The 26,491-nt window shown below is 39.9% G+C and overlaps 2 protein-coding genes across 2 annotated transcripts; both read left to right on the forward strand.

Moving 5' to 3' along the window:
• Window positions 1–412: 412 nt before the first annotated feature.
• tbrg4 (transforming growth factor beta regulator 4) lies at window positions 413–11,249 on the forward strand. Its single transcript, XM_087812725.1, has 11 exons — window positions 413–474; window positions 1,689–2,173; window positions 3,256–3,567; window positions 5,065–5,239; window positions 6,605–6,762; window positions 6,822–6,932; window positions 7,003–7,147; window positions 7,214–7,444; window positions 8,707–8,818; window positions 8,899–9,013; window positions 11,052–11,249. The coding sequence occupies exons 2-11, from the start codon at window positions 1,778–1,780 to the stop codon at window positions 11,151–11,153; spliced, it is 1,857 nt and encodes a 618-aa protein (XP_087668851.1). The 5' UTR covers window positions 413–474; window positions 1,689–1,777; the 3' UTR covers window positions 11,154–11,249.
• A 1,564-nt stretch (window positions 11,250–12,813) lies between these two features.
• nacad (NAC alpha domain containing) lies at window positions 12,814–25,351 on the forward strand. Its single transcript, XM_087812671.1, has 9 exons — window positions 12,814–13,422; window positions 17,471–17,757; window positions 17,813–22,130; window positions 22,283–22,365; window positions 23,304–23,369; window positions 23,443–23,589; window positions 23,664–23,801; window positions 23,869–23,991; window positions 24,226–25,351. The coding sequence occupies exons 1-9, from the start codon at window positions 13,350–13,352 to the stop codon at window positions 24,238–24,240; spliced, it is 5,250 nt and encodes a 1,749-aa protein (XP_087668797.1). The 5' UTR covers window positions 12,814–13,349; the 3' UTR covers window positions 24,241–25,351.
• Window positions 25,352–26,491: the final 1,140 nt, after the last annotated feature.

Genomic DNA, 26,491 nt, shown 5'->3' on the forward strand with positions numbered 1-26,491 from the left:
GTATTAGTAAATATACATGTTGATTTATAATTATTTAAATAATTAATATATCATCCTAACATGTATTTTAAAGCATTTTATATGGAACAAAACGTAGTTTAATCTCATCAAAATAATTCATTAATTGTAAGTCAATTGCGTATAACATGGCTGACGATATAAAAATAAAATAAAATGTATTTACGCTACAATTTTTTTTTCCGTTTATTCTGGCAAACCGTGAAATACTTTTAGTTTTATACGAACTACAATCAAGCTATTAGCGTTTATCTTTCAATATAACCTGCTATTTTTCAACGAGCGAGCAATTCTGCGAAACAACGTCCTTCGTAAATCTTCGTAGCAAATCGGTCGCGTCCGCCTGCGTCAATAGTAGTAGGTCACGTGACTCTGTGACGTTCGTCGCGTACCTCTACGTCATCTGTCCGCGACTTCCCGTGTAGCGACGCACACGCGTGAACCGGTCTAAATAAGGTAGGATTTTTAATGGAAATGGACTCTTATTTCATCCATAACCTCTTTCATGCATTGTCTTATTCATTAAAGTGAAATGATATGGAAGCGTTTCGATTCTGCAGCGATTTAATGCCGCAGAGCCGACAAGGTCAAGAGAATTAGAAAGGGCAGCATTTCTACCTCAACCCTGGGTTAGAAAAGCAGTTTAGAACACTCACAATTGTTGTTTACCTTTAAATGTAGTGCTTGCTCATAATACATGTTGTCGTTTTAATGAAAACACCCTAAAATACACGACATTCCTCTGCGCTGCACAATGACATTTGACTGTAAACGATGCCAAGCAAATATATACACAAATACATTTAACTATAGACAATGACATTTTACAATACACAACGGGAATTCAACTGTAAGGAAATGACAACTTTACTGTAAACGCAACTACATGTACAAAATGACGTGTAAATAGTTATTTCTGTTCATTTGTTGTACATCCGTTATTATACCTAGAGAGAGGGAGAGAGAGAATCATGTAAATCGTTGTTTTTGTTTATTTGTTGTACATAGTTATTTATATCTAGAGAGAATCTTGTTGTGTATAGTTGAATGTTCTTGTTTATAGTTCAATCTAATTGTATGTAGTTAAATGTTGTTGTGTATAGTTGAATATTCGTGTTTATACTTCAATATAATTGTATGTAGTTAAATGTTGTTTTGTATAGTTGAATGTTGTTGTGTATAGTTCAATATAATTGTATGTAGTTAAATGTTGTCGTGTATAGTTGAGTGTTCTCGATTATTGTTCAATATAATTGTATGTAGTGAAATACTGTTGTGTATAGTTCAATATTCGTGTTTATAGTTCAATATAATTGTATGTAGTTAAATGTTGTTGTGTATAGTTGATTGTTCTTGATTATAGTTCGATATAATTGTATGTAGTGAAATACTGTTGTGTATAGTTGAATGTTGTTGTGTATAGTTCAATATAATTGGATGTAGTTAAATGTTGTGAATAGTGGGCACCTGTGTTGTACAGTATATAGTAAATTGTAATTGTGTATACTGTATAGTTAGTTTTTGTTTTTTACAGTAAACTGTCGATGTGTATAGTACAACACAACTGTGTTATTGTTGAGTATTTCTTACACCCTGTTTTGAACATGTTTTCTTCATTAAAAGTAATTATTCTCTAAATGATTGGACTAAAAGCTGCACTGTATCCACAGAGAGGACATGGTGTTGTGATGAGGCCAGTTGAAGTTTGAGGACCACACCTCAACCTTGTCCCCGCTGCAGCCTCTCCCCCTCGAGCACCATGGCCAGCCGACTGTTGGCCAGGTATGGTCGCCTCCTTCGCCAGAGCTCCGTATCGGCGCCACCTGCCCATCTTCACGCTCCTCCACCTGAGCTGATGTCCTCCTCGTGGCGGCCTTATGTGTCTGCCAGGTTGATCTCCAAGAGTCCCTTCAACATCAGTAACAAGCCTAACGTCTCCAATCACCTCGCCCCTCTTCTGGAGAAGAAAAATGGCGTAGCAGTTACAGAGGAGGACGTTCTGAAGAAAATCATGGACTGGAGTGAGCGAAAAGGAAACGCTGACGAAGGAGCAAACATAATAATTGACATGGCCAAGCTGATGTCGAGCAAAGACAATAGTTCTCTCATGGAGGACCCTCATCTAAATGACCTGATGACCTTTGTTTGGACGCAGGTGATGAATTGATTTACTTTTTGTTTCTTTTAGTTTAGTTGAACTTTTTTCTATCGATGGAATTTGACACTCGACGGAAAATCTTTAATATTTGCAGAATTATTGAAGTTAAAATTAAATAAATATCGCTTAGATCTGTGCAAGAAACTTTATGATATTTTGATACTGTAAGAACAAGTATATAATCTTAGTATTGTCGAGTACTTGACTCTGGTGTTGCAGAATTTACAGACCATGTGACTCTTGACGAAGCCTATACTGCTTTCATTTGTTTTAAAACCAAAATATGTCCAAACATATTGTAGTCACTGTATCCTCTCGTCGTCGGTCATTTATTTTTGCTTGAGCGTCGGAGGACCTAATGACTGCTGCCATCTAGTGGCCGGAAGTTTAATTGCAACACAATAATGAACAAACGTAAATATTTGCTTGTTAATTGTGGAAAAAAACTAGTTATTTTTTATATATAGCTTTATTTAAATGTATTTAAAAGCCGCTGGAGTCGACGGTATCCTCTCGTCCTCAGTCATCGCCAGGAGCTCGTAGGATTTTTTCTGTTCCATTAGCTGCGGAGGACATAATGACTGCTGCCACCTAGCGTCCAGAAGTTGCAATATATTCCTCTTTTTTTTAGAATCTTTGCATGTAATTTTAAATATTTTATTTTATTGTATTATTTTTTAATCGTCTTGCGTACTAAACATATTGATAAACAATAGAATACCTATGATAAAAATAAAACCTGAAAATCCCCAAAAATGAAACATTTGTATTTCTATTCAATAGAAACAATGCTTTTAATTATCAATACAGTATCCCCGCGAAATATACAACGATGCCAGCGAATAAACGTGTACTTGGCGTAACTGACGGGGCTGTACTTCAAAGTAAAAGCTTCCTTTTTATTCCAACCATGGTATTGAAAAGTGTCAAAGTACAACCCTAATATCTGTGTATTTATGTTTTTTGTATTTTTTATGAGTTTTTATCCTCACATGTTAATATTAAAAGAAAAATATCTATTTACTAAATCATCCTTAACTTTAAGTCACATGACATTTATTTTGTCTTCTCTCTTCCAGGCCGAGACAGTCAGCAACTACAATCTGATGCACCTTCTGGCAAAGCTCATGGTCCTCAAGTTGCCCAAAAAAACCTACCTCGTGAAGAGGGTGCAGGGCGTGGTCCTGAAGCGGATCCGTACCTTCAAGTACAACCAGCTGACCTTCCTGTTCATCATTCACAACAAGGAGGAGAACCTGGCGTTCGTGCAGCAGGTCATGGAACAGCTGGAGAGACGCTGGCTGGAGATCTCAGATGCCAAATCCATCATAAGGTTGACCCCCAGAGTAAACGAGTTTTCGCCTAAAATGGCGAAACAACTGGAGGACAAGGTAGGAGCTTCTTAGTCCACTTCCTCGTCTATATTTAAACATTTGAGAACTCGAAAATATAACTCAAATTTATATTTATTTTGAATATTTATGGTGATGAAAGGGTTTTTAAATGTTGGAAAAATCCAGTGATGCAAATAAAATGAAGAATTTATATTTGATGAAAATCACAAATATGGGTCGAGGTCTCAGAATACGATGAATCGTATGAGTCTTGGTTAAGATCAACCAAAGTTTACAGAACAGGAAACAAAATGGAACGTCTCAGTTTCTGTGTCTGACAAAGAGTTTTTAAACTAAAAACATGGTGATGGCTGCAGTTTTTCTGTCATACAGTTGGTAAATCAAGTTGGGTTTTTTTTTTCAGGCCTTTTTTAACAAGTTACAGTTAGTTTAATCCATCATTTAGAAAACAAAAGGTTCAATTTATCTGTTGCATGAACACGAGCAATAGTAAAAAAGAAAATAATGTAGGAAGATGATGGACGCTTACCAAAAAGTTACCAAAATTAAAAAGAATCTGAACGTTATTTTTTCTTATATTGTGTTACGTATATGAATACTTTCTTTTTCACTCATGCTTTTGCTTTAAAATGTTTCTTCTATATAAATGTTGAATATTTAATATATAATAAAATTGAGTCTAATTTGCTGATGTGTTAATACCACTGATTGTTTCCAAATATTCCTTCTCTAAATATCCTGGAAGATTTCTTGTATTTTGTTAACATCTTAATGTATATTACAAAGAGAAATATGGCGAAATATGTTGTCTTTTCCCCTAATATCGTATAGCTCTATTTACTCATTTGTGGTCAAATCTTGTTGTTTTCTGAACGTGCCCAGAAGGTCTTTTAGGTGTCTAAGAAAATATTGATTTTAACGATGTACATCGCAATATTTTTTTTATTCCCGATACTGTATCGATATTAACTACCACTACCATCAATATTTAAAAAAAAATTGATAAATAAATGTAATATTTCAATAGTGGATGTACTGTATAAAGCATATCAGTGTATTATTATTTTACAATAAACACCAAAATATTCACAGCATTAATTCACTTCTGTGGCGCAATTAAACCTCCGACCACTAGTTGGCAACATTCGTCATTTCCTCGGTGCCAAAGTAAACGACAACAACCGTCTAAATGGCAGCAATGAGTTAAAAAACAAAGAATACACCAGCTCCAGCAGCTTTTAAAGCTGATGTTGGAACATATTTTTAAAGTTAAATGAAACGCTGACAGACGCTGGATACTGCATGTTGCTCCAGTTTGTTTGAGACTAAGAAGAACCTCATTGTTAATATAAGTTGACATTTTTTGTGAATATTTTCCGACAAAAACGTTCCTACAAGCACTTTCACGTTTGATTAGAGAAAGTATTTGCTCGTTTCTCTGTTGTAAAAACCAGAATAAGTATCACAATATATCAAAATGTATCGTATTGTCACACATGCCCAGTGTCCTCACAGTTCCTCTGCTCCTCGTAGGTGTTCCAGCTCGCAGAGGGCTTCTCCACGGAGGACATCCAAAGCCTGTTGGTCGCTCTGGCGGAAGCCAACCAGAGGTCGATCCCCCTCCTCGGAGCTCTGTCCCACATGCTGTTCCTGAAGCCCACGCCGGAGTTCGACTGCCAGACCATCATGAACGTGTTCTACGCTTACGGTAACGACACCACGCATAAGAGAGGAATGGCTTGAAGAGAGAAAACGTTGGGAGTTGCTCATAAAAATCGACAAAACCAGGAGTCGAAATATGAAAATACCACGAAAATCCAATATACTACAAAATGTAGTGTAATGTATTATTTTATTTCTTGGGCTTTCAAATCTTATTTTATTTTGTATAATATACCTTTCTTTATTTAATTAAGTGTGAATATGTAACATAATTCTTGTTTTAATTTATTTACAGCATGCAAGTATTCACAGCGTTGTTACATGTTTATGTTGCAATTAAACCTCTGGCCGCTAGATGGCATCAGTCATTTCGTGCTCTGCCGTCGACTGAGCGCAAGAGGATACCGTCGACTCCAGCTGCCTTTAAATTCACTGAAATGTACTCCAGTGAAATGGTTTTCGTAAATTTACTTATAATGACGTAATTATAGTCGCATATTTTTAATTTTTTTTCTTCAACTGTTGTTTATATATGTTAATTGTTGGTGTTTAAAAAAAACACCTGTGGACTAGTTTCAAATAAGAAGTACAAATGTCAGTTAAATGTGATTGACATATCCAAAAATATCAAATGAAAAGCTTACTAAATGTTTTTTTTAGGGCATTAATTAATTGGCTGAGATTAAAGTAAGAAGGAGGTTTTAAGTGATCAATTAAAAACAGAATCGATGATTAAATTGAAATCACCAGAATTAAATGATTTTAAACCCGAGGTCTCATCATATTCTCTTAAGATCGAGGGACTCCAATTTAGTTCAACGACGCCTAAAGAATAAAAAAACATCAAATCAAATGTTTTAGTTCCTACAGCTTTGGTTCTATACAGATGGAACCGGTTTTCAAAATAAAATGAACCATAAAGTTTGACAAAAACGGGCAAAATTCAAAGTGAAACCAAACAAAAATCCATCAAACATTAAACAACAAAATGTAAATAAATCTCTCGGGGTAATTCAGAAAAAATAATTACTAGCCATCGTGTTGTCTCTGGGTCAAGTTGACCCGAAGGCCTGAAAACAAATGTGTTTGTGGAATCCCCTGTGTTGTCTCTGGGTCAAGGTGACATAAAGGCCCAAAAAACAAATGTGTTTGCAGTATCTCCCGTGATATCTCGGGGTCAAGGTGACCCGAAGGGCTAGAAACAAAAGTGTTTGCGTTATCCCTTGTGTTATCTCAGGGTCAAGGTGACCCGAAGGCCCAGAAACAAATGTGTTTGCGGTATCCCTCCTGTTATCTCAGGGTCACCTTGACCCAGAGACGACACGAGTCCATCTTTAAAATTAGTTTTTTTTCAATAAAATTGAAAGGGCAACAAAAATGCAATTTGAAAAATCAACTTTTTTTCCTCCAGCCAAGCTGTATTACCACCACACCCCAGTGTTGCAACGATTGGTGCCGCTTTTAACGCCCCACGTTCCAGTCCTGGGAATACCCAAGGTGGCCAACTGCTCCAAGTCTCTGGCCCTGCTCAGCTATCTGGACGTCCCTCTCTTCGAGGCCTTCAGCGAGGTGAGCGTCGGCGACCACGCTTTCGTTCACATCGTCTTCACGCATCCTCTCGTCCCCAGCACTTCATAAAGAACAGCAAGAAGTACAGCAGTGTTCAAATCTGTAATCTCATCATGGCGTTCGCCAAGTTTGGCTTCGAGCACAGCAGGGCCGAGGTTTTCTATGAGAAGGTGCGTCTTTTCTCGACTGTGTTTATTCGATGGACGTGATGGTGAGTATGGTGGGTTTTTTTTTTTTAAGGTCCATGGTGTGCTGGGGAAGACGCTCTCTGAACTGAATCCGAGGCTGCAGACTTGTCTGGTCTGGTCCTTGTGTGTGCTGCAGCAGACTCGGCCTCATTATCTGGTGCCTCTCACGGAGACGAAGCACATTTCTGCGCTGCTAGGTGAGCGGAGCGCCGCAGGGAACCGACCTCAACCCAGTTGATTTCTCTCTCCCGCTGTGTTCAAAGATGGTGGTCAGACATTAGCCTTGAAGCTCCTCAACATAGCCGCCACCCTCCACCTGGAGCACCCGGAAGCGTCTGGACCACCGCCCTTCCTGATGGCACTTCGAGTCCCGACCCCAAAAACACAGCTGAGCCCGTTCCGGACCAACCTGCTGGAGACGCTGCAGAGCCTCTCGGGAGGGAAGACGAACACGCTTCGCACAGGAGTGGAGACGGTCTACGGCTGGACCATCGGTAAAGTGGACGTGTTTCAGCGCCATCAGATCATTGAATGGTTGACACATTTAAATATGTTTTTTATTATTAAACTCACTTTTTGAAACCTTGAAAGAAAACGCTACCTCGCGAGCTAACCCATAGGGCTGGCCTGTAGAGGGCAGAGCATGCATGACGTAGAATTGTTGTTTAAAATGATGAGGGGAAAAAAGGAAGTAGATTGTTGTCTGAAGTAGAACAGTTTCATTATTCAAGAGCAGATTCTGAAGGTCAACGTAATAAATCGACTTTTGGAAACTAGCGATGATAACGATCCCTTGTCTTTTGAAACGTTAGATTTTTTCTTTTTTTTTAATCAAACACAAGGAATGTTTTTTTTTTACACATGGAGTTTGATTTTCTAATTCAAATGATTCAAAAACAGATTTTCTAAATTCAATATTTTTAACTTTGTAGCCTTTCAAACCTTTTCTTTTTATTCTTTTTTTTTCAATAATTGAATTCAATCATTAGTTCAAAGGAAGGTTGAACAAGTGTTATTTGAATACTTTATTAAAATAAAATCGAATATTAAGTATCAAAATTAATGATTTATATAATATAATATATAATATTTTCAGTCAAAATATTCATGAAATACATTTAACATTTTTTTTTTATCCAAAGCTTTTTAAATTCAATATGAAAATATATAGGAGCAATTTTATTAGCTTTTTAAAAGATCAATTGAATTTAGAATTGACAATTTTTATTCACTTTTAGGAATTAAATTAACGTATAAAGATTAATTAATTTAGAAAATATTCAAATGATTTAATTCAACTATTGGAAAATAACCTTTCAATATACAAATGACTCGCTTTAATTATCCAATAAAAACAAATTCAACACGTCAATATATAACATATTGATTTCAGATATTAAATAATATCAAATGTTGTATTACAATATATTAACTATATAATTTAATCAGGTTTTAGTGAAAATGAAGTCAGTTTGTTTTGCACCTAATTCACCCAGTTATAGTTATAACCCTAGTTCTAAGAATGTGTGCTCTGCCCCCTGTAGGCCGCCACAAAGCTAACCCATAGGGCTGGCCTGTAGAGGGCAGAGCATGCATGAAGTAGAATTGTTATGTTATTGTTACGATTATTTCAATATATTAACTATTTAATTTAATTATTAAAAAAGCAAAAAGCATTACAATATTACAAATTTTGATATTCTTTTTTATTAAAGTATTTCCTGAAACACGCATGAACCATGTATTTGTGCTGCAGACGGCGAGATGTTGGTGAACGCAGAAAACAAACCACTGAACCTGACAAAGTTCGAAGCGCCACATCTGCCCCCTGGTGGAGGAAACCAGAGTTTACCGGAAGGAGCGCGACGGTGAGCGTCTTGACTTTCCTTTTTAAATACTTTCACAATTTCACCCCTTTAATGTTTCATCCCTCCGTCTTTTATTTCAGCATCGCTTTCGTGGCGCTGGAGTTTAAAAACTTTATCTTGAACAGTAAAGAGCAGATGGGAAGTTTGGCGTTGATGAAGCGACACCTTCAGTTGGCCGGGTTCCTCATCGTAGAGGTGAGTCCATCTGGTCCGGTTTTTAGTCAATATTAGAGCCGGGTAAAAAAAACATCTATTTAATTGGTTGTTTAAAATTTTAATGAACATGTGAAACTTGAAGTTTGGGTGAAAATTAAGTCACATCATTCACCATAGTTATAGTTATAACCCAAGTTCTAAGAATGTGTGCCCTGACCCCTAGAGGCCGTCACGAAGGGTCTCTCCTCGGGAGCTAATCCAAAGGGCTGGCCTGTAGAGGGCAGAGCATGCATGAAGTAGAATTGTTGTTTATAATGATGGGAAAAAAAAGAATTAGATTGTAGAACAGTATCGTTATTAAAGAGAAATAAAGTGTTTGAGGCATACCTTGTGTTATCTCGGGGTCAAGGTGACCCGAAGGCCCAAAAACAAATGTGTTTAAGGTATCCCTCGTGATATCTCATGGTCAAGGTGACCCGAAGGGCTAGAAACAAAAGTGTTTGCGGTATCCTTCATGTTATCTCAGGGTCAAGGTGACCCAAAGGCCCAGAACCAAATGTGTTTATGGTATCCCTTGTTTTGTCTCAGGGTCAAGGTGACCCGAAGGCCCAAAAACAAATGTGTTTAAGGTATCCCTTGTGTTATCTCAGGGTCAAGGTGACCCAAAGGCCCAAAAATAAATGTGTTTAAGGTATCTCTCGTGTTATCTCAGGGTCAAGGTGACCCGAAGGCCCAAAAACAAATGTGTTTAAGGTATCCCTCGTGTTATCTCAGGGTCAAAGGCACCCAAAGGCTCAGAAAAAAATGTGTTTAAGGTATCCCTCGTGTTATCTCAGGGTCAAGGTGACCCGAAGGCCCAAAAACAAATATGTTTAAGGTATCCCTCATGTTATCTCAGGTTCAAGGTGACCCGAAGGCCCAAAAACAAATGTGTTTAAGGTATCCCTCGTGTTATCTCAGGGTCAAAGGGACCCAAAGGCCCAGAAAAAAATGTGTTTAAGGTATCCCTCGTGTTATCTCAGGGTCAAGGTGACCCGAAGGCCCAAAAACAAATATGTTTAAGGTATCCCTCATGTTATCTCAAGGTCAAGGTGACCCGAAGGCCAAAAAACAAATGTGTTTAAGGTATCCCTCGTGTTAGCTCAGGGTCAAGGTGACCCGAAGGCCCAGAAACAAATGTGGTTGCGGTATCCCTCATGTTATCTCAGGGTCAAGGTGACCCAAAGGCCCAGAAACAAATGTGTTTGTGCTATCCCTCATGGTTTCTCAGGGTCAAGGTGACCCGAAGGCCCAGAACCAAATGTGTTTGTGCTATCCCTCATGTTATCTCAGGGTCAAAGTGACCCAAAGGCCCAGAAACAAATGTGTTTGTGCTATCCCTCATGGTTTATCAGGGTCAAGGTGACCCGAAGGCCCAGAACCAAATGTGTTTGTGCTATCCCTCATGTTATCTCAGGGTCAAGGTGACCCAAAGGCCCATAAACAAATGTGTTTGAGGTATCCCTTGTGTTGTCTCAGGGTCAAAGTGACCCGAAGGCTCTGAAACAAATGTGTTTGTGGTATCCCTTATGTTATTTCAGGGTCAAGGTGACCCGAAGGCCCATAAACAAATGTCTTTGGATTCATTTATCTCTTAAATTAACTTAAACGTTGGCATTTTTAGTCGTATAGATATCAACACAAACATTTGATTCTACTTTGATTTGAACCGACCAACCATCGGACACAAAACATGCCTCAAAAAATAGCCCAGAAATACCTGATTCAATGATCTAAGAGTAAAAGTACGATGTAAATAAGACTGAGTCAACCGGTCTAAGATTAGTTTTGTTTTTGTATATCAATACAAAAGTAATGTTTTCATGATCTTACCTCAGTTACTCTAAAAAGGATGACATCACTCCTGGTGTCTTGTTAGCGCTCAGGTGTGTCTGAGCTCCAGCTATTAATAGACCTGCAGCTCTACCATCCTGGCCAATCAGGAGCCTCTCTGTCATCAGGCAGCCTCTCTGGAGATGCAGAAGAAGAAGAAGATGATATTTGACTCTTTGTTCATCTCAACCTTCTCTCGTCCCAGGTCCCTTACTACGAGTGGCTGGAGATCAAGGACCCCACGGTGAAAGTGTCTTACTTGAAGCAGAAGTTAAAGAAGGTGATCGCCGAGGACATGGCCAGTTGAAGCCGAGACGCCGGTTGATCCAGAGAGGCTTCCGTAGAAATTTGTGTTTGTGATCCCCGTTCATTTCTGTGATGAAAATAAAAAGAATTATTTGGATGTCAGGAGAATTCTGACTCTTTTTTTTAACGCATTTTCCAGGATTGTGTCTTTGACCTTGTGAGGTCAAACTAATTTAAACCAATGCCGTAGAAATTCTTCTCTCGTCGATTTTGATTCTAATAAAACACGTTTGTTTTCTACGGAAGAGTGGGATGATAGACCAGCATGGAAATCTCAGGGGGAAAAAAACAAAATATTTGTCTTTTTCGATCCCTATTTATGTGGCCTTTGTTTGAAGAACTGCAGGATATGAAGTCAAAAACAAAATGGCGTCTTCTGGTTCACGAGAAATCTCTCTTCCTGTCGCCGTGACGATCTCTCCGACTGTTTTCTTCCCAGAGTTCTTTGCTCCAAGTCTTTTAAAGTGAAAATTCTACGCAAATTTTAGATGTTCGTTTCTCAAAATATATATTTTTTTGAAGTATTTCTTGTGCCTCAAAACACATTACCGCAGAAGCTTTGATATTTAAAATGGGTTTCCACTCTGGCTAAGAAATCATACTGAAGCTCTATATTAATAATAATATAGTAATAATAATAATGGGATGGTTAACATTTTTAACTTACATTTTTTTTTATCACTGTATTCTATGGAAGTATATCAGTGACATTAGAATATTGACTGGTTGAATTAAACTTTTAATTTTGTATTTAAAGGATTTTGTTATATTTATTATATTATTTTAATTGAATTGATTCTTTTCTATATTGAAAGAGTCAATTTATTTTTTGTTGAATAATTGAGTTCAGTGATTAATATAAATATATATGTATATTTATATGGAATTCAAGTGATATGAATAGAAAACCGTGACATAATTTTATATAAATATATTTATTAATTCTTTGGGGAATTATTGGGATTTAATATCAAACTCCTTGTGATAAAATTAAATAAAATTAATTGATTTAATTGAATTATATATAAGAAAACCATAAAGCCATAAACCATATAAAAACACCAATCGACCTTTTTTAGACATTCTAAAAATAATTTAAATATTTTATTTTTTAAGCGAATTGATTTTATTTATAAATCATTAAATTCATTTTCTAATGATTTCATTCAACTGGTTTTCGATTAAAAGGTTGAATTTAAAAAAAAATAAACGTTTTATTTTATATTGTCACACAGTTTCATATTTTAGGAAAAAATAACATTTCTTTATTCTATATTTTTTTCAATAAATCTTTAAAAATTAATTGTAAAAAACAATTATACAACAGTCACACCAGACTACGCGGCGCGGACGATCAATTTATTGTGGTGGATTCCAAATAAATAATAATAATAAATAATAAATAATAATAGTTCAATAAAATATGTAGCTTTTATTTAAAGTTATACATTTTAAATTAAATTACAATATTTTTTCTATGGATAATGAACTTGTTAAGTATTGTATAGATTTATTTAAAGCCCCCCAAAAAAATGGCTGAGCCCTTGCTAAATTGTGTGATGTATTTTCTGGTTGCCAAGGAAACGGATGATAATTGGAAGCTGCCGCCTCCTCCCTCCTCCCTCTGTGTGTTTGATAGGAGGACGATGACTCAGCTTCAGGGCAGGAGCAGATGCTCGTGTTGGCTTCACAACGCTTCACACTTTCTTGGCTCTCGTTTTTTTTTTTTCCTGTGATATTTTTCTTCCCACTTTCCTTTCACTTCCTTTCTCATCTTGTTTTTGCAGTACTGGTCCCTTCCTGCGGGGGCAGAGGGCAGCAGTGAGGAGTCAAATGTGCTGATCTCATCCTCGGGAAGAGGAGGAGGAGGAGGAGGAGAGAGAGAAAGAGGAGTTGCTGCTGCCGCTGCTGCTGCTGCAGCCACACAGGATGAAGAAGATCAGTGAAGACACACCCACAGCATCATCATCATCATCATCAGCATCAGCATCATCATCCCTGCTGCACCACAGAGCTCACTCCACTCTCTTGACTTCCACAAACACTCACACGTGCTGCAGGGAAGTGTTGGGTCGCTGAACATCCACAAACCTCCTCCTCCTCCTCCTCTATCGCTCCATCTCCTCCTCCTCTTCCTCCTCCTCTTCACCTTGTGCGTTCCCGGCTTTATGGTTCATCGTTGCGTCAGCAGGAAGCCATGCCGGGGGAGAGCGCGCTCAGATCCGTCCCCTCCGACCAGCGCCGGGGAGACCAGGACCTCCCTGGACCAGGTAAGATCTCGTGGACTCATCTTTTCACATCTTTCATCTCATCCCTCGTTTTTTTTTTCATCGCCACAGTCGCATCTTCAACCTTCAGGAAGAAAAACATGACACAGCAGCGGCGTGTCAGGCCACACACACACACAACACACACACACACACAAAACACACACATACAACACACACAGCTGCGACAATTCCTTGTGTACTGAAGTCAATCTATGTATATATTTGAATACACTAGTGAGTGAGCAGGCTGTGCTCAAAGGCTGTGGAAGTGTCATCAGTGTTGTAGAATTTAACGTTAAAACTTTGATTTTTTTATTGAAATGTTGCTGTTTTTTTCAATAGTTAGTGAAAAGGAAGTTTGAATGTGTTTTATTTGAATACTTGTTTCAAAATAATCAAATATTAAATGTTAAAATGTAATGGTTTTTGGTATTTTATCTCCAAATATTTGTTAAACACTTTCTCTAGATTATTTTCTTAATCCACAGTTTTTTTTTATTCGATTTATGGTATAATAGACATTTTGAAATGAAAACTCCATAGTTTTGATTCAATTATTCAGATAATAAAGAATTTAAAATTTATACTTTTCAATTTAGGAATTATCGAATAAAAATATTTATTAAGAAAAAATGTGTTCATTTTTTAAATTTTAATTATTCAATAAAAACATGTTCAATTTATAAATTATAACATTAAAAATTCAATAAAAACATACTTTTCGATTTCAGAATTATTTAATTCAATTATTATTGGAAAAAAATCACAATTTAAATCAAAAAGTTTCAAAACAACACTTAAATCATGACTAAAACTTTGAATCCCATAAATAGTTTTGTTCATAAATTGAACCTGGAGGTGCTGATCCTCATCCAATCAGTAGAAAAAGTAAGTGAATCATTACAGATATTTATCTTTAATGGTAAAAAACTCTGGATTTTTATTTTAATTTTTTTAATCTTTCACCAGAATCTCCCAATTCTGAGCCTCCATCTTGAATGTACGTTTCCTCTGAGGGATTCCCTCGTCATGTGACTCGACTCGTGTCTCTGACCCAGATCTAAAAAAGGGCTTAAAATTAATTGACATAATGAACCAGCTTTTTACGTACGTTTCACACGCATGCATGTGATCGTCAACTCCAGTTTTTCAATATATATAGATTAATGTATGTATTATCTGACTAAGAATTCAAGGGAAAATATGTAACAAGTTGAATAAATGAAAAGAATATTCTGATTTGAAAAAAAACACAACATTTATTAGTTATAAATGTCATCATTAGCTCGACTATGCTAACAATATTTTTGATTCTTGTCATCTTATCATTTGAGCTCCATTTTTAAAGGTGTTTTCTTATATTAAAGTATTGACATGTATCGTTTAAATCTCAGGATTCTTTCCAATAAGTGGATTTTAAAAAAACGTTGACCTACTTATCGATAAGCCAAGGATTCAAACTGAACGTGGGATCTTATGGTTTATAAAGTCAACTCTCGTCAGTGGAGAAGGACTTGAAAACTCAACATTTAATTTCAGCTGCTTTAAAGGGTTTTCAACAAAAAAAAAAGCATTTCCTCTCTCACGGAGCCTTAGGGATGAGATTTCCTGGACGGTTTAGCGATGGCATCTCGCTCGGGTAATGAGATCAGGGGGAGGAAAGGAAACATATTGTTTGCGGTGGTTTTCTTGAGTAGCTGCTAGCAGGCCACAGCCGCTGTGACGCAGCTTTGTTCTGCACAGGATACTGCAGCATCCTCCTGCTCTGGGAGGAAAACATTCTTCTTCTTCTTCTTCAGAGACGCTCTCTTATGATGTCGTCTCTGCTTGCAAACATGACTCAGCATCGACACGAATGCTCAGGACGGGGAGGGAGAGAGAGAGAGAGAGAGACAGAGAGAGAGAGAGAGAGGTGGTTTATTATTAGCAGTAAACTCAGGCGGACATGAAATAAAGGGTTGATGTGAGGAGGATAGCGAGGGGGATTGATATCGTTCGTATCAAGTGCAGAGATGGCGTCGGCCACTCGGGTGTTAGTCGGTGTGTGTGTGTGTGTGTGTGTGGATTGAGGTCATGACGCAGTGGCCTTGATAAGTGAGAGTAAAAAAGAGGGATGAAGGAGGAGCTGGTGGTGGTGGCAACCCTCACCTTTAAATCCTCATGCGTCAACTGTAATGACATGTTTACAGAATATTTTTTATCAAGGAGATACTACTAATAATGAAGAATTTACCAATAAATATTAGGGGAAATAATCCAACAACTTTACAATATATCGTGATACTGTAGTAACAAGGATATATGTGTAGTATTGTCGAGTAATTGACTCTGGTGTTGCAGAATTGACAGACCACATGACTCTTGACAAAGTCGTAACTGCTTTCATTTGTTTTGAAACCAAAATATGTCCAAACATCATCTTAAAAAGATGCTGGAGTACACTGTCTCCTCTTGTCCTCAGTTATCTTGGGGATCTTTGTAGTATTGTCAAGTACTTGACTCTGGTGTTGCAGAATTAACAGACCACATGACTCTTGACGAAGTCGTTACTGCTTTCATCTGTTTTCAAACCAAAAATATGTCCAAACATCAGCTTTAAAAGCTGCTAGAGTACACTGTATCCTCTCGTCCTCAGTCACCTTTGGGATCTTTGTAGTATCGTTCGAGTACTTGACTCTGGTGTTGCAGAATTTTCAGACCACATGACTCTTGACGAAGTCGTAACTGCTTTCATTTGTTTTGAAACCAAAAATATGTCCAAACATCAGCTTTAAAAAGCTGCTGGAGTCGACTGTATCCTCTCGTCCTCAGTCATTGCCAGGATTTCATTGTTCCTTTAGCTCCCAAGGACTGCTGCTATATAGAGGCTTGAGGTTTAATTACAACACGAAAATGAAGAAACGCTGCCAATATTTTCATATTAATTATACATCAAAATAAATAAATAAAAACGAATTATTGTATTGAAACATAAACCATAAAATAAATCTAAAAAGTAAAATCCAATATGAAAGGAAAGCTAATAATGTAGAATATCAATATGGTATTGGTAAAAAAAAAAAAACAAATTACAATGTTCAAGCATTTATGTGATGTGTTTATATTTTCTTAAACCCCTAGACCTAAATAGATCCCAGAATGCTTTGCCGCCCAGCCAACCAATAACAGCTGTCGATTACTTTTTCCATGGCAACATATCATTTGGATATATTTGTAGTATTGTCAAGTACTTGACTCTGGTGTTGCAGAATTTACAGACCTCATGACTCTTGACGAAGTCGTAATTGCTTTCATTTGTTTTGAAACCAAAATATCCCCAAACTTCAACTTTAAAAGATGCTGGAGTCGACTGTATCCTCTCGTCCTCAGTCATCGCCAAGGTCTCGCCAGATTTTTATTTTTCCTTTAGCAGCAGAGGTCGTAATGAGTGCTGCCACCTAGCGGCCGGAATTTAATTTTAAATAATAAAATACATATGATTAATATAAAATATGATTTAAGGCAGAAAAACAACAACGATACAGTTCTGTTAAATATCAATACAAGATCATGATTATTTTTAGATTAGACTTTATTAATTTTCTCTTATCCTTAATAATTTAGGGAGAGTAGAAGTGTAGAGCAACTACTAATTTCATTTTTGTTGAACTCTTTCTTTCCCTCAACTGACCCTGAGATAACATAAGAGTTAAGAGTAATTGGTTTGGTGTATTTTGTGTACTTTTAAGGGCAGTTTATAAATTTTACTAAAATATGTTCTTTCATATTTGATTCACATATTTTGTGCAATGATTGGTTTTATTACAGAAAACTCTGCTCTTCACTACAGAACTTTTTTAACCCATGTGACCTCAAAACTTCTTCTTGGGTCTGAGACGGCACTTGCTTTAATTTCCATTATCGCTAAAGTACTTTTTAAGCTTCCAGGAAGGGAAAAAACGCAAGCAACAAAGTGACACAATAGGAGACCCTTCAGTTTTCACAACTATTGTTTTGAACTATTGCTGGTTTAATCATCGCATCATCTTTCACTTGTTTTTATTTCCAGACATGACTCGGTATCCGTCGACAGACTCCACCCCGAGTGACAGTGGCTCGTCCCCGAGTGACAGCGGGTCAAGCCCTTCGCCCAGCACCCCTCAGAAGCTTCTCCCATCATGCACCTCACCTTTTGGACCCAGAGTGATTTATGCAAAGCCGAGCTCCACTGGTACACCGAGACCTCAACCCGAGGGCTCAGACCAACATCACAGAACTCCTTCTAGACTCTCGGGAAGGCTCGGTGGTCACGGGCCCTGCGGTAGCAACATCCCAGTAAAGATGGAGAGAATCAAGGTGACGGAACAGGTTTAGTGTTAACGTTGATTGTACTGATACTATCTGTCACCAGGTCCTGACTGGCTCCGAGGTGGAGAGCGACTTTCAAGGGACCTTTGACACCAGGGTCGTGATGGGCCAGGAGACCCTGCGCAAAACCACAGAGTGGCAAAAAGGCAAACTCCAGGTGGAGCCGTTACGCCAAGCTGTACCTTCACCAGAAGATCCGAGTTTAGAAGAAGAAGCTCAGCAAAGCCCTGGAAAACTGCTCAGTCAGCAGAAGGGCTCATTCGATTTGTCACTTGTTCGCCAGTCCACGAGCACAAACGTCCCTCATGCTGCTGATGAGAAAACTAAAGAGGGATTACTGGAAATTGATCAACCGGGTCAAAGATGTTCTCAGGATGAAGTGCCTTCCCTCTCGGTCTCAGAGCTAACTCCGGCAGTGGCGCTGTCCTTTTCCGAACCACCCTATTCCGTTGACCCGTTAAGAGTCGGCGTGCCCTCCTTCCTCGAACCAGACTTGTACTTCACGGCGCCTTCCACCCCCATTAAAATGGCCTCCCGCCCTCCGCACCTTAAGCATCACTCTTACCCTGGCTCTCCGGTCTGCCCTCTCTCGCCCGGGTCGCCCTCAGACAGCGAAGACCTCTGCTCACCTCTGACCTCTTCTTCCGGTTCTTACGTGACGGCAGAAGGAGGGAGCTGGACTTCTTACACCTCCTCCACCTCGCCCTCCCCTAATATGCTCCTGACAGAGGAGGCACAGGAAGCCCCGGCTTGTTTCGTCGGTTCCTTATCAGAGATCGGTGACATAGCCGGAGAGGAAAAGGGTCGTTTGAGTGCAGATCAGGAGGAGAAGCCGGCGCCGACTCTCCTGTGTCGTGCTGAGGGTAGTTCTGAGACGGATAGAGATGCTATGATTCTAGGAAGAAGTAGTCGACCCTGCTGGTTGCAATCGTCTCCACAGAACAGCCAAAGTAGTGAGTCTGAGAATTCTCTTTGCTCACAGGAAGAGTTTTCCAGACAGACGCACATGAAACTACAATTAGATACTTCTGCAGCAGAAGACAATCCAAACTCCTTGACCCCCGACGCAGAGAACACAAGCGGGGCCTCGTCCAGCCTCACTCCGGACTCGCCAGTCCTCCCACTGGACGGCCTCTGCCTGGGAGCCTTCGACAGACTCGGCTCTGCTTCTTTTATACTCTCCCAGGCAGCGGAAGACGGGATGATCCCAGCCTCCCTCATCTCTTTGCCTCTCCACACCAGCCTCATATTTCAAGCCGAGTCCATGGAAATCACTCTTTTCCCCACAGAGGAAGAAGGCGAATCCGAGAGAAACCAGGAAGACGTCGATGCCTACGCAGCAGGAGAAGAGGAAGCGGATGTAGAGGATGGTGACGAAGAAGACTATGATTGTGACGATATCAATGGTAACAGCCTGGTGGATACTTGCCAACCGAAAGTAAACCGTGATGGGGAAGGCGCGGAAGTGGAGGTGGAGGTGGAGGTGGAGGTGGAGGTTGAAGTGGAAGTGGAAGTGGAGGTAGAGGTGGAGGTCGTTGACGACGACGAGGTGGATGAGGGTGATGAGATGGAGGACGAGACGGACGAGGAGGACGAGTACGACACCAGAGAAGGGGAGAACCTCAGAGGCGAGGACAGCTCGGCCTCTTACCTTCACTCGCTCTCAGAAACGTCTTTAAACGAGGGGCTGGACGAGTCCTTCTGTTATCAAGACGACACGGACGAGTCGTTGGATTCCGCCTCTTATAACGGGGAAGAAGATGAACGGCTGTACAGCACGGAGAGGCACGCGCAGGCACAAGAGCCGATGTCAAACGATGAACTTGATACGGCCGGACAAGCTGGACCCGAGGATGAAAAACCACCAACGCACAACACTGATCATCCAGAGACGACCTGCCTCGACCCTCTTGAAGCTGGATCCGTCACGGAGACGGAAGAGATTTGCACGACAAAAACAGAATCCACAAACTGTCTTCCGAGCGAAATGAGAGTAATCGAGCTGCCTTCACTCCCCTGTCTGAGCTCATCTATGGACACCCCCACTATTTTCGACACTGCTATGGAAACTTTTTCCAACCAGATCCTGATTGAAGATGAGGATTCCCAACCGTCCACGCACTCTGAGGAGGAACCCGTCGGTGAACCAGAAAGAGATTCTTATAAATTGCTAATTAAGTCAAGTCGGTATCCGCCTCGGGACGCGGCCAGGAACCAGGGAACATCTGTACCAAAGAACACCATTAACAAATCAGACATATCTCCACGCTGTCTGCTTAAAAATAGCATCTCAGATGAGTCGACCAGGCTGTTTGAAAGCCAGAACTCAACCAATGATTTGAATAAGGGTGTCCTTGTGATTTCAAGCCCTAAAGAACCAAGTCCGAGCACTAGCAACATCCCCATCTCAGCTCCTTCTGAGGTCATGTTAGCAGAGAACTTGATTCTGACCCCGGAACATTGCCCCGTGGACTCCTCCCAAGATAACTTAAGGGAAACTCCCCTGAGCACTGACGAGGCGTTGCTAGGCGCCGTTGGATCTCCACACTCTCCGCTCGCTATATCCCCCAAAAGGAAGAACTCGGAAACTGACACGGGTGGCCAAGCGGCTCCTGAGTCGGGGGCTTGGTGCGATGGCAGGAGGGAGTTCGGACCTGACGGGGACTTTGGTGTGTGGGGAGCTGGGGAAACTCTGTTCCTATCCTTTGGTCAGCGCTTTTGTTCTGAAAATCTGGTGATGTCGGACACGCAAAGCACACAGTCACTAGTCACCAACGACCCAAGTAGAGTGGTCTACAACAACTACCAGAATGTTCTGGCTTCTTTTCTGGACCAAGAAGACACCAGTAACGTGCTCGAACAGGAAGTCCAGATGTCGGTCAGGGACGAGGTGGGGATTTCCTCTTCTAACCTGGCCACTTGGAAGTCCATTGAGGAGATATCAGAAGCAGGTGGCGGAGAAGATGGAAGCTACAGATTCCCGGAGGACGACGTCAGCAATCTCAACGTTGGAGAAAACAAAAGCAAACAACTGTGGATTAATTGTAACAGCAACAGCGACGCCACCTTTGACTCCATGTGTGGGAGGCTGAACGCTTTATCAACGGAGATGAGACCCCAGTCTGGAAGTGTCAGCGTGAGAGAGTCAGTGACTAATATACCGCTGGAAGAGATGCCAGCTCGGGTTAGTGACATAATCTCCGATGATGACCGGGAATCCTGTCACCTTTCATTGAGCAAATCCGGCAGCGAAAAATCCCCAACAAGTCATCCCGTCTGCTCGGTATACGACTCACAATCCAGTCCAGAGTGTCTGACAACCAAGAACAACAACGCACTTTCCATACTTCAGGGTTCTTTTGGCAGCTTTACGCCAAAGATGAAGGGGAAGAAATCTTGTCAAGAAAAGAAGTCTGAGCAAAGTAGCACCTTAAAAACACATGACAAGCTAGAGAGTCCAAAAGAAACGTCTGGGGAAGACGATGGCGAGATATCGAAGAACCAGAAGAAAAAAAACAACAAATTTCCGGATCAGAATCAGCTTGGAAGCCCTTCAGGAGAAGTTTGCACACAAAATGTGACTAAAAAAGCAAGAAAAGGGAGGCAGAAGAAAATGAAAATACCACTCGCTGACTCAGACCCTCAATCTGTTGTGGATGCAAAAGCGAGTCATCTGAAAAAAGTGGAGAATTCACCTCGTCAGGACAATCTCAATTTGATGAGCCAGGAGCTCGACAACAGGAAAGAAGCGCTCGATAACAGGCGGCAACCTCACAGAGAGCCCCCGGTGGACATCAATGACAACAGCATCGTCATCGACCAACAAAACCAAAATGTCGCTCGTTCACCTCCAACATCACTTCCTTCCCTTTCCATCCTCTCCATGACGGACCCTCATGATAACCTTCCCACCCCAGTGCAGGAGTCGCAACCGGCGCTTTTAGTCCAGCAACAGTCTCCTATAGCTTTCCATAACAATGCACCTGAAGTCAGCAACGCTTCCCGACAAACCTCTACAAGTTCGTCCACTTTTTCAAAACCGCGAAGTCTCTCTCAACCCACTCAGGAGTCGTGTGTTTCCGGAACCCTCCATTCCAGCGGCCCCCCCTCACAGGCGTATCCGAAAATCCTCCAACCACAGAAGTCGAAGCAAAGCCAGAACCAACGAGGACCCAGCCCCGTGGAGGACGCAGACAGTGACGGAGACGACGGAGCGCCCCCTCCTGGACAGCTAAAAGAAACCCTTGTGAGCAGGAGTGCCTCCACGCCGAGTGAGATGCAGATTCAACCTTTCAGTTCCCGGAAACTGACCGGCTGTCAGCACAGTCACAAGACCCCCGACGACATTTGCTTTAACAATAGTGAGTCAGATTTGTCACCTTCATCTTAACTGTTGAATTTGTCTGCACAATGTCCGTAGGACTTTGACTAAAAAAATGTAATCAAAATAATGCTTCATATTTACTAGCTTGTGTTATTGCATTATTTTAATGTTCATGTTATTCTCATGGAGGCTCCATGTTGGCCTGTAACGAGTCGGAGAGTGACGTTTCCATCGCTGAAGATCAAGAGGCGCTCGGACCATCTGATCCACGGGTGAGTAAAAATACCACAACTATGGACATATTCCGCGGAAATAGCATCATAACATGTCGAGATCACTAACATTGACGTGAAAAAAAAAACAGCTATAGCTATTGTTAATGCTACATATTAATACTATTATTACAATATAAATAAATATTGGTGCCTGTTGGCTGTATCTTGACAAATCGACGAAGAAGAAAAGTTGTTTCTTTTTAAAGTTAAGCTACTAAAAGGTATTTTGAGCTTGAAGAATAAGTTGGAGGAACAACAAGATTAATGGAACAAGAACTTGGACTCAGACTCTTTATTGTGCACTTAAATTGGACGTTTTATTGACCCAAAGACATTTGAAATGTTCCCGCCTTTTGTTCCTAACCTTCATTTTAGACCCGGACTACACACTTAAATGGCTTGTGACCACATTAAAAAACCTGAAACAAAGCAAAACCAGTTTATTTACACTTTGAAAGAGACATTTTTTTAAGTTTTAAATTTTAAAAACAATATTTTTGCTGCCATCCGCTGCAATGCTAACCTCTCCTGCTAACTAACGAAATCCACTTTGAACTAACTTAACTTAAAACTTGCTGAAAGTAACATCACACACAGTTAATAACAAAGTTAAATTATCTTTTTATGCGACTTTAGTGAAAAAACATGTGAGTTATTCAACACGTTTAATGGTCGTTTTATATGCTACGCATCTGGGATGCTAAGCTAACGTCACCTGTGCACTTTCATGGCATATTTCGTTTTTTAGAAATTGTTTTATTTATTTAATTGTATGCTGTAGTTTATGATGTGAAACAAACGTCTTGCCAGTTTGGTTTTAGTTTTAATTTAGTTGCATTTTTGCTAATAATGTGCTATTAGAGAAGATATGTCGCCATCTTAGATTCCGCTAAAGTTTTTAAAAATAAATGTTTACTAATAATTCTGTTCTTTAGATCTCCTCTGTGGACGACGGAGTAAACCGACCCAAACAGAGCCGGAGTGAGAAGAAGGCCCGTAAGGTGAGAGGTTGATAAAGAAGGATTCAATCTCAAGTCGTTTTATTCTTGAACAAGTTGCTGTTTTGTCGTGCAGGCCATGTCCAAACTGGGTCTGAAGCCAGTCCACGGTGTGACCCGGATCACCATCCGGAAATCCAAGAGCATCCTGTTCGTCATCAGCCGGCCGGACGTGTTTAAAAGCCCGGCGTCGGACATTTACATCGTGTTCGGCGAGGCCAAGGTGAGACCGACATGTCGGGGTTTGTTGCTTTTATTCTTTGTTAACTCCGTTTTAACCCCCGGGGGTCGGTCCAGATCGAAGACCTGTCCCAGCAGGCTCACAAAGCAGCCGCGGAGAAATTCAAGATGCCCGGATCCTCCTCTTCGTTGGCGCCCCCGATCCCGCCCAGCCTCGCCATCAAAGAGGAAGTGGAGGAGGAGGAAGAGGAAGAGGTCTGAACTCGGGTGGTCATAATGTATGTGCAGATTGTCAGGTGACATCTTGATGGTTCTCTCGTAGGTGGACGACGGGGGTCTGGAGCAGAGGGACATCGAGCTAGTCATGGCTCAGGCCAACGTGTCCCGAGCCAAAGCCGTCCGAGCACTGAAACACAACAAGAATGACATTGTGAACGCTATCATGGTGAGGAGGGGGGAGGCAAGGGGGAGGCAGGGGGGGGAGGCAGATGGCTGACAAAATAATGCGTCATAGTACGGGAGAGCTCAGAGTGGGACGACTAAGGTCATGGGTGTAATACTCTATAATCTACCACCAGATGGCACTATAAGCCTAAGCCAGAACTAAACTCCCATATGAACGGGTTTAAATTTGATTTACACACTTTTTTATATTTATTTTCCATCTTCCTCTTTGCAGGAGCTGACCATGTGAAGACCTTCCAGTCCTGATCCTCCTCTCCGCCTACAAGATACTCCACCGACTCTTCTGCCTTGCTGCTAATGTAATGTTGCATCCCAGTTGTCTGCTTAATAAAGTTACGACCCAAACAATGTCCGGCGTCTTTTAAAAAAAAAAGTCCAACTCGATTAAAACCCCATTAGGCACGAGGGAGTAATTACATTTCGGAAGAGGACTCGATAGAAACCTTGACTTCCCTTAGAGGCCGACGTCCAAAGACAGAATGAATTAAAAAAAAAAAAGCATTTACTACTTAAAAGGGACAGAAAAATGAATAATTAGGGCTGTATCGTATCACAATACAGGGACAATGATACCATATATTGTGATACTGTAGTACTAAAGATATATTCGTAGTATTGTCGAGTACTTGACTCTGGTGTTGCAGAATTTACAGACCACATGACTCTTGACGAAGACGTAACTGCTTTCATTTGTTTTTAAAACCAAAAATATGTCCAAACATCAGCTTTAAAAGCTGCCGGAGTCGACTGTATCCTCTCGTTCTCAGTCATCAACGTGATCTCATTGTTCCTTTAGCTGCGGAGGACGTGATGACTGGTGACGAACAGCCGGAAATGTAATTGCAACACAAAAATGAATAAACTGCGTAAATATTTGCATGTTAATTGTAATGTAAATATATATACTGTATATATATATACGTATATATATATATGATTTTATATATTCACACTTCATCGAAATAATAAAGTTAAATAAATTAACCAAGATGAAAAAGAAAAGGCAAAACATTTGGAAAAATATATTGTTGAATATTTTGAAACAGTATCATATAAAATATGAGAACATATTGGTGTATTAATATTTTCTCAATGTCCTAATAAGAAATAATTGTTGTCTATATATAAGTTTAAAAATGTTGCGTTATATTGTATTTTGGGTTTCTCTCTCAATAATGATGTGTATTTTACGGCGATGGAGAATCACGTTATAAATATTTGTTAAAAATTATGTTCCCGCCCCTGACGTCACATGTATGTAAACATTGTCACGTGACTCTCATTTTTACCCAATTTTATCATTTCGTGGACTAATAGTTGGCGCGTTTTAATGCTCAATTTGATGAATAAACATATACGTCTAAAAAAGTCCTGGTTGTTTAAAGTCGAGTTCTCAGGAAATCACAAGGGGGATGAGGTCATGCATTCCAAACACATTATTTGCATATAGCCGAAATGTGCTTACAGTTGGTGGTTACAGTTGAACTGTCATTGTTGAAAACACAATAATCATACATAAGGTTACAAAGTTCTTCAACGTTTGTTCTGTTCTGTTGGTGAATCTTGGAATTTTAAACTTGCATAATAGTTTAATCAGCTTTGGGTAGTTTTGGGTACCTTGATATATTTGTACTCAAATAACTTGTGATGATACATCAACTTAAAACTAGTTGAATGACTCGTATATACCATGACTTGAGGTGTTTTGTGTGATTTTTATTTTCACTGTAAAAGTTCTTGGGGATGGTGTGAACATGCTACATATCGCACTGGTTGTGATGGTGGGCGAATTACGGTAAAAAATAAAGTTAAAGTTATGTTACTTACAAAGCAGTCATAACACATATTTCATTATCCACAATATGATTCATTACCTCATCAGTATCCATCCTTCATTCATCCATGGAAGTCTGGAAACAGAAAATTCGTCCAACTGCTGGAAACCGGGACATGGCAACTTTTGCGACATTTAGCGAGTGCTCATGGGAAATGTAGTCTCCTGTCAGGCTAAACACTACCACTTTAGTCCACTGGTTTCGCCTGACTTGAGCTGCTTTAATGTACAAAAAGTTAATAATGTAATGTAAAATAAAGTGAAGGATTACGTCCGTAAAGTTTCCATGAAGAGTTTGTCCGCTTCATTCGTCGTTGAACAGATTTAGGCAACGTTAAAATAATCAGCTCGTCTTGTACTCGTGACAGACGACTGTTAATGAACAAACAACTGTCAACCGTCTCAGCGTCTGATCAGGTGAAGCACATTTTCGGCAATATGCAAATAATGTGTTTGTAATGCATGACCTCGTGATTTCCTGAGAACTCGACTTTAAAACAACCAGCACTTTTTTTTTTTTTAAAGACGTACATGTTTATTCATCAAATCGAGCGTTAAAACGCGCCAACGAGCAACTATTAGTCCACGGAATTATAAAATTGGGTAAAAATAAGAGTCACGTGACATTTGTTTACATACATGTGAT

This window comes from Callionymus lyra, chromosome 17 (assembly GCF_982586985.1).
Source record: "Callionymus lyra chromosome 17, fCalLyr1.hap1.1, whole genome shotgun sequence".
Taxonomy (NCBI): Eukaryota; Metazoa; Chordata; class Actinopteri; order Syngnathiformes; family Callionymidae; genus Callionymus; species Callionymus lyra.

Excerpts from the sequence above, each read along its gene's own strand:
- nacad (XM_087812671.1), top strand. The coding sequence starts at position 13,350 with ATGCCGGGGGAGAGCGCGCTCAGATCCGTCCCCTCCGACCAGCGCCGG. Across the intron at positions 17,758-17,812 it reads TAAAGATGGAGAGAATCAAG|GTCCTGACTGGCTCCGAGGT; the intron begins GTGACGGAACAG and ends ATCTGTCACCAG. Across the intron at positions 22,131-22,282 it reads CGACATTTGCTTTAACAATA|GCTCCATGTTGGCCTGTAAC; the intron begins GTGAGTCAGATT and ends ATTCTCATGGAG.
- tbrg4 (XM_087812725.1), top strand. The coding sequence starts at position 1,778 with ATGGCCAGCCGACTGTTGGCCAGGTATGGTCGCCTCCTTCGCCAGAGC. Across the intron at positions 5,240-6,604 it reads GAACGTGTTCTACGCTTACG|CCAAGCTGTATTACCACCAC; the intron begins GTAACGACACCA and ends TTTTTCCTCCAG. Across the intron at positions 8,819-8,898 it reads TTACCGGAAGGAGCGCGACG|CATCGCTTTCGTGGCGCTGG; the intron begins GTGAGCGTCTTG and ends CTTTTATTTCAG.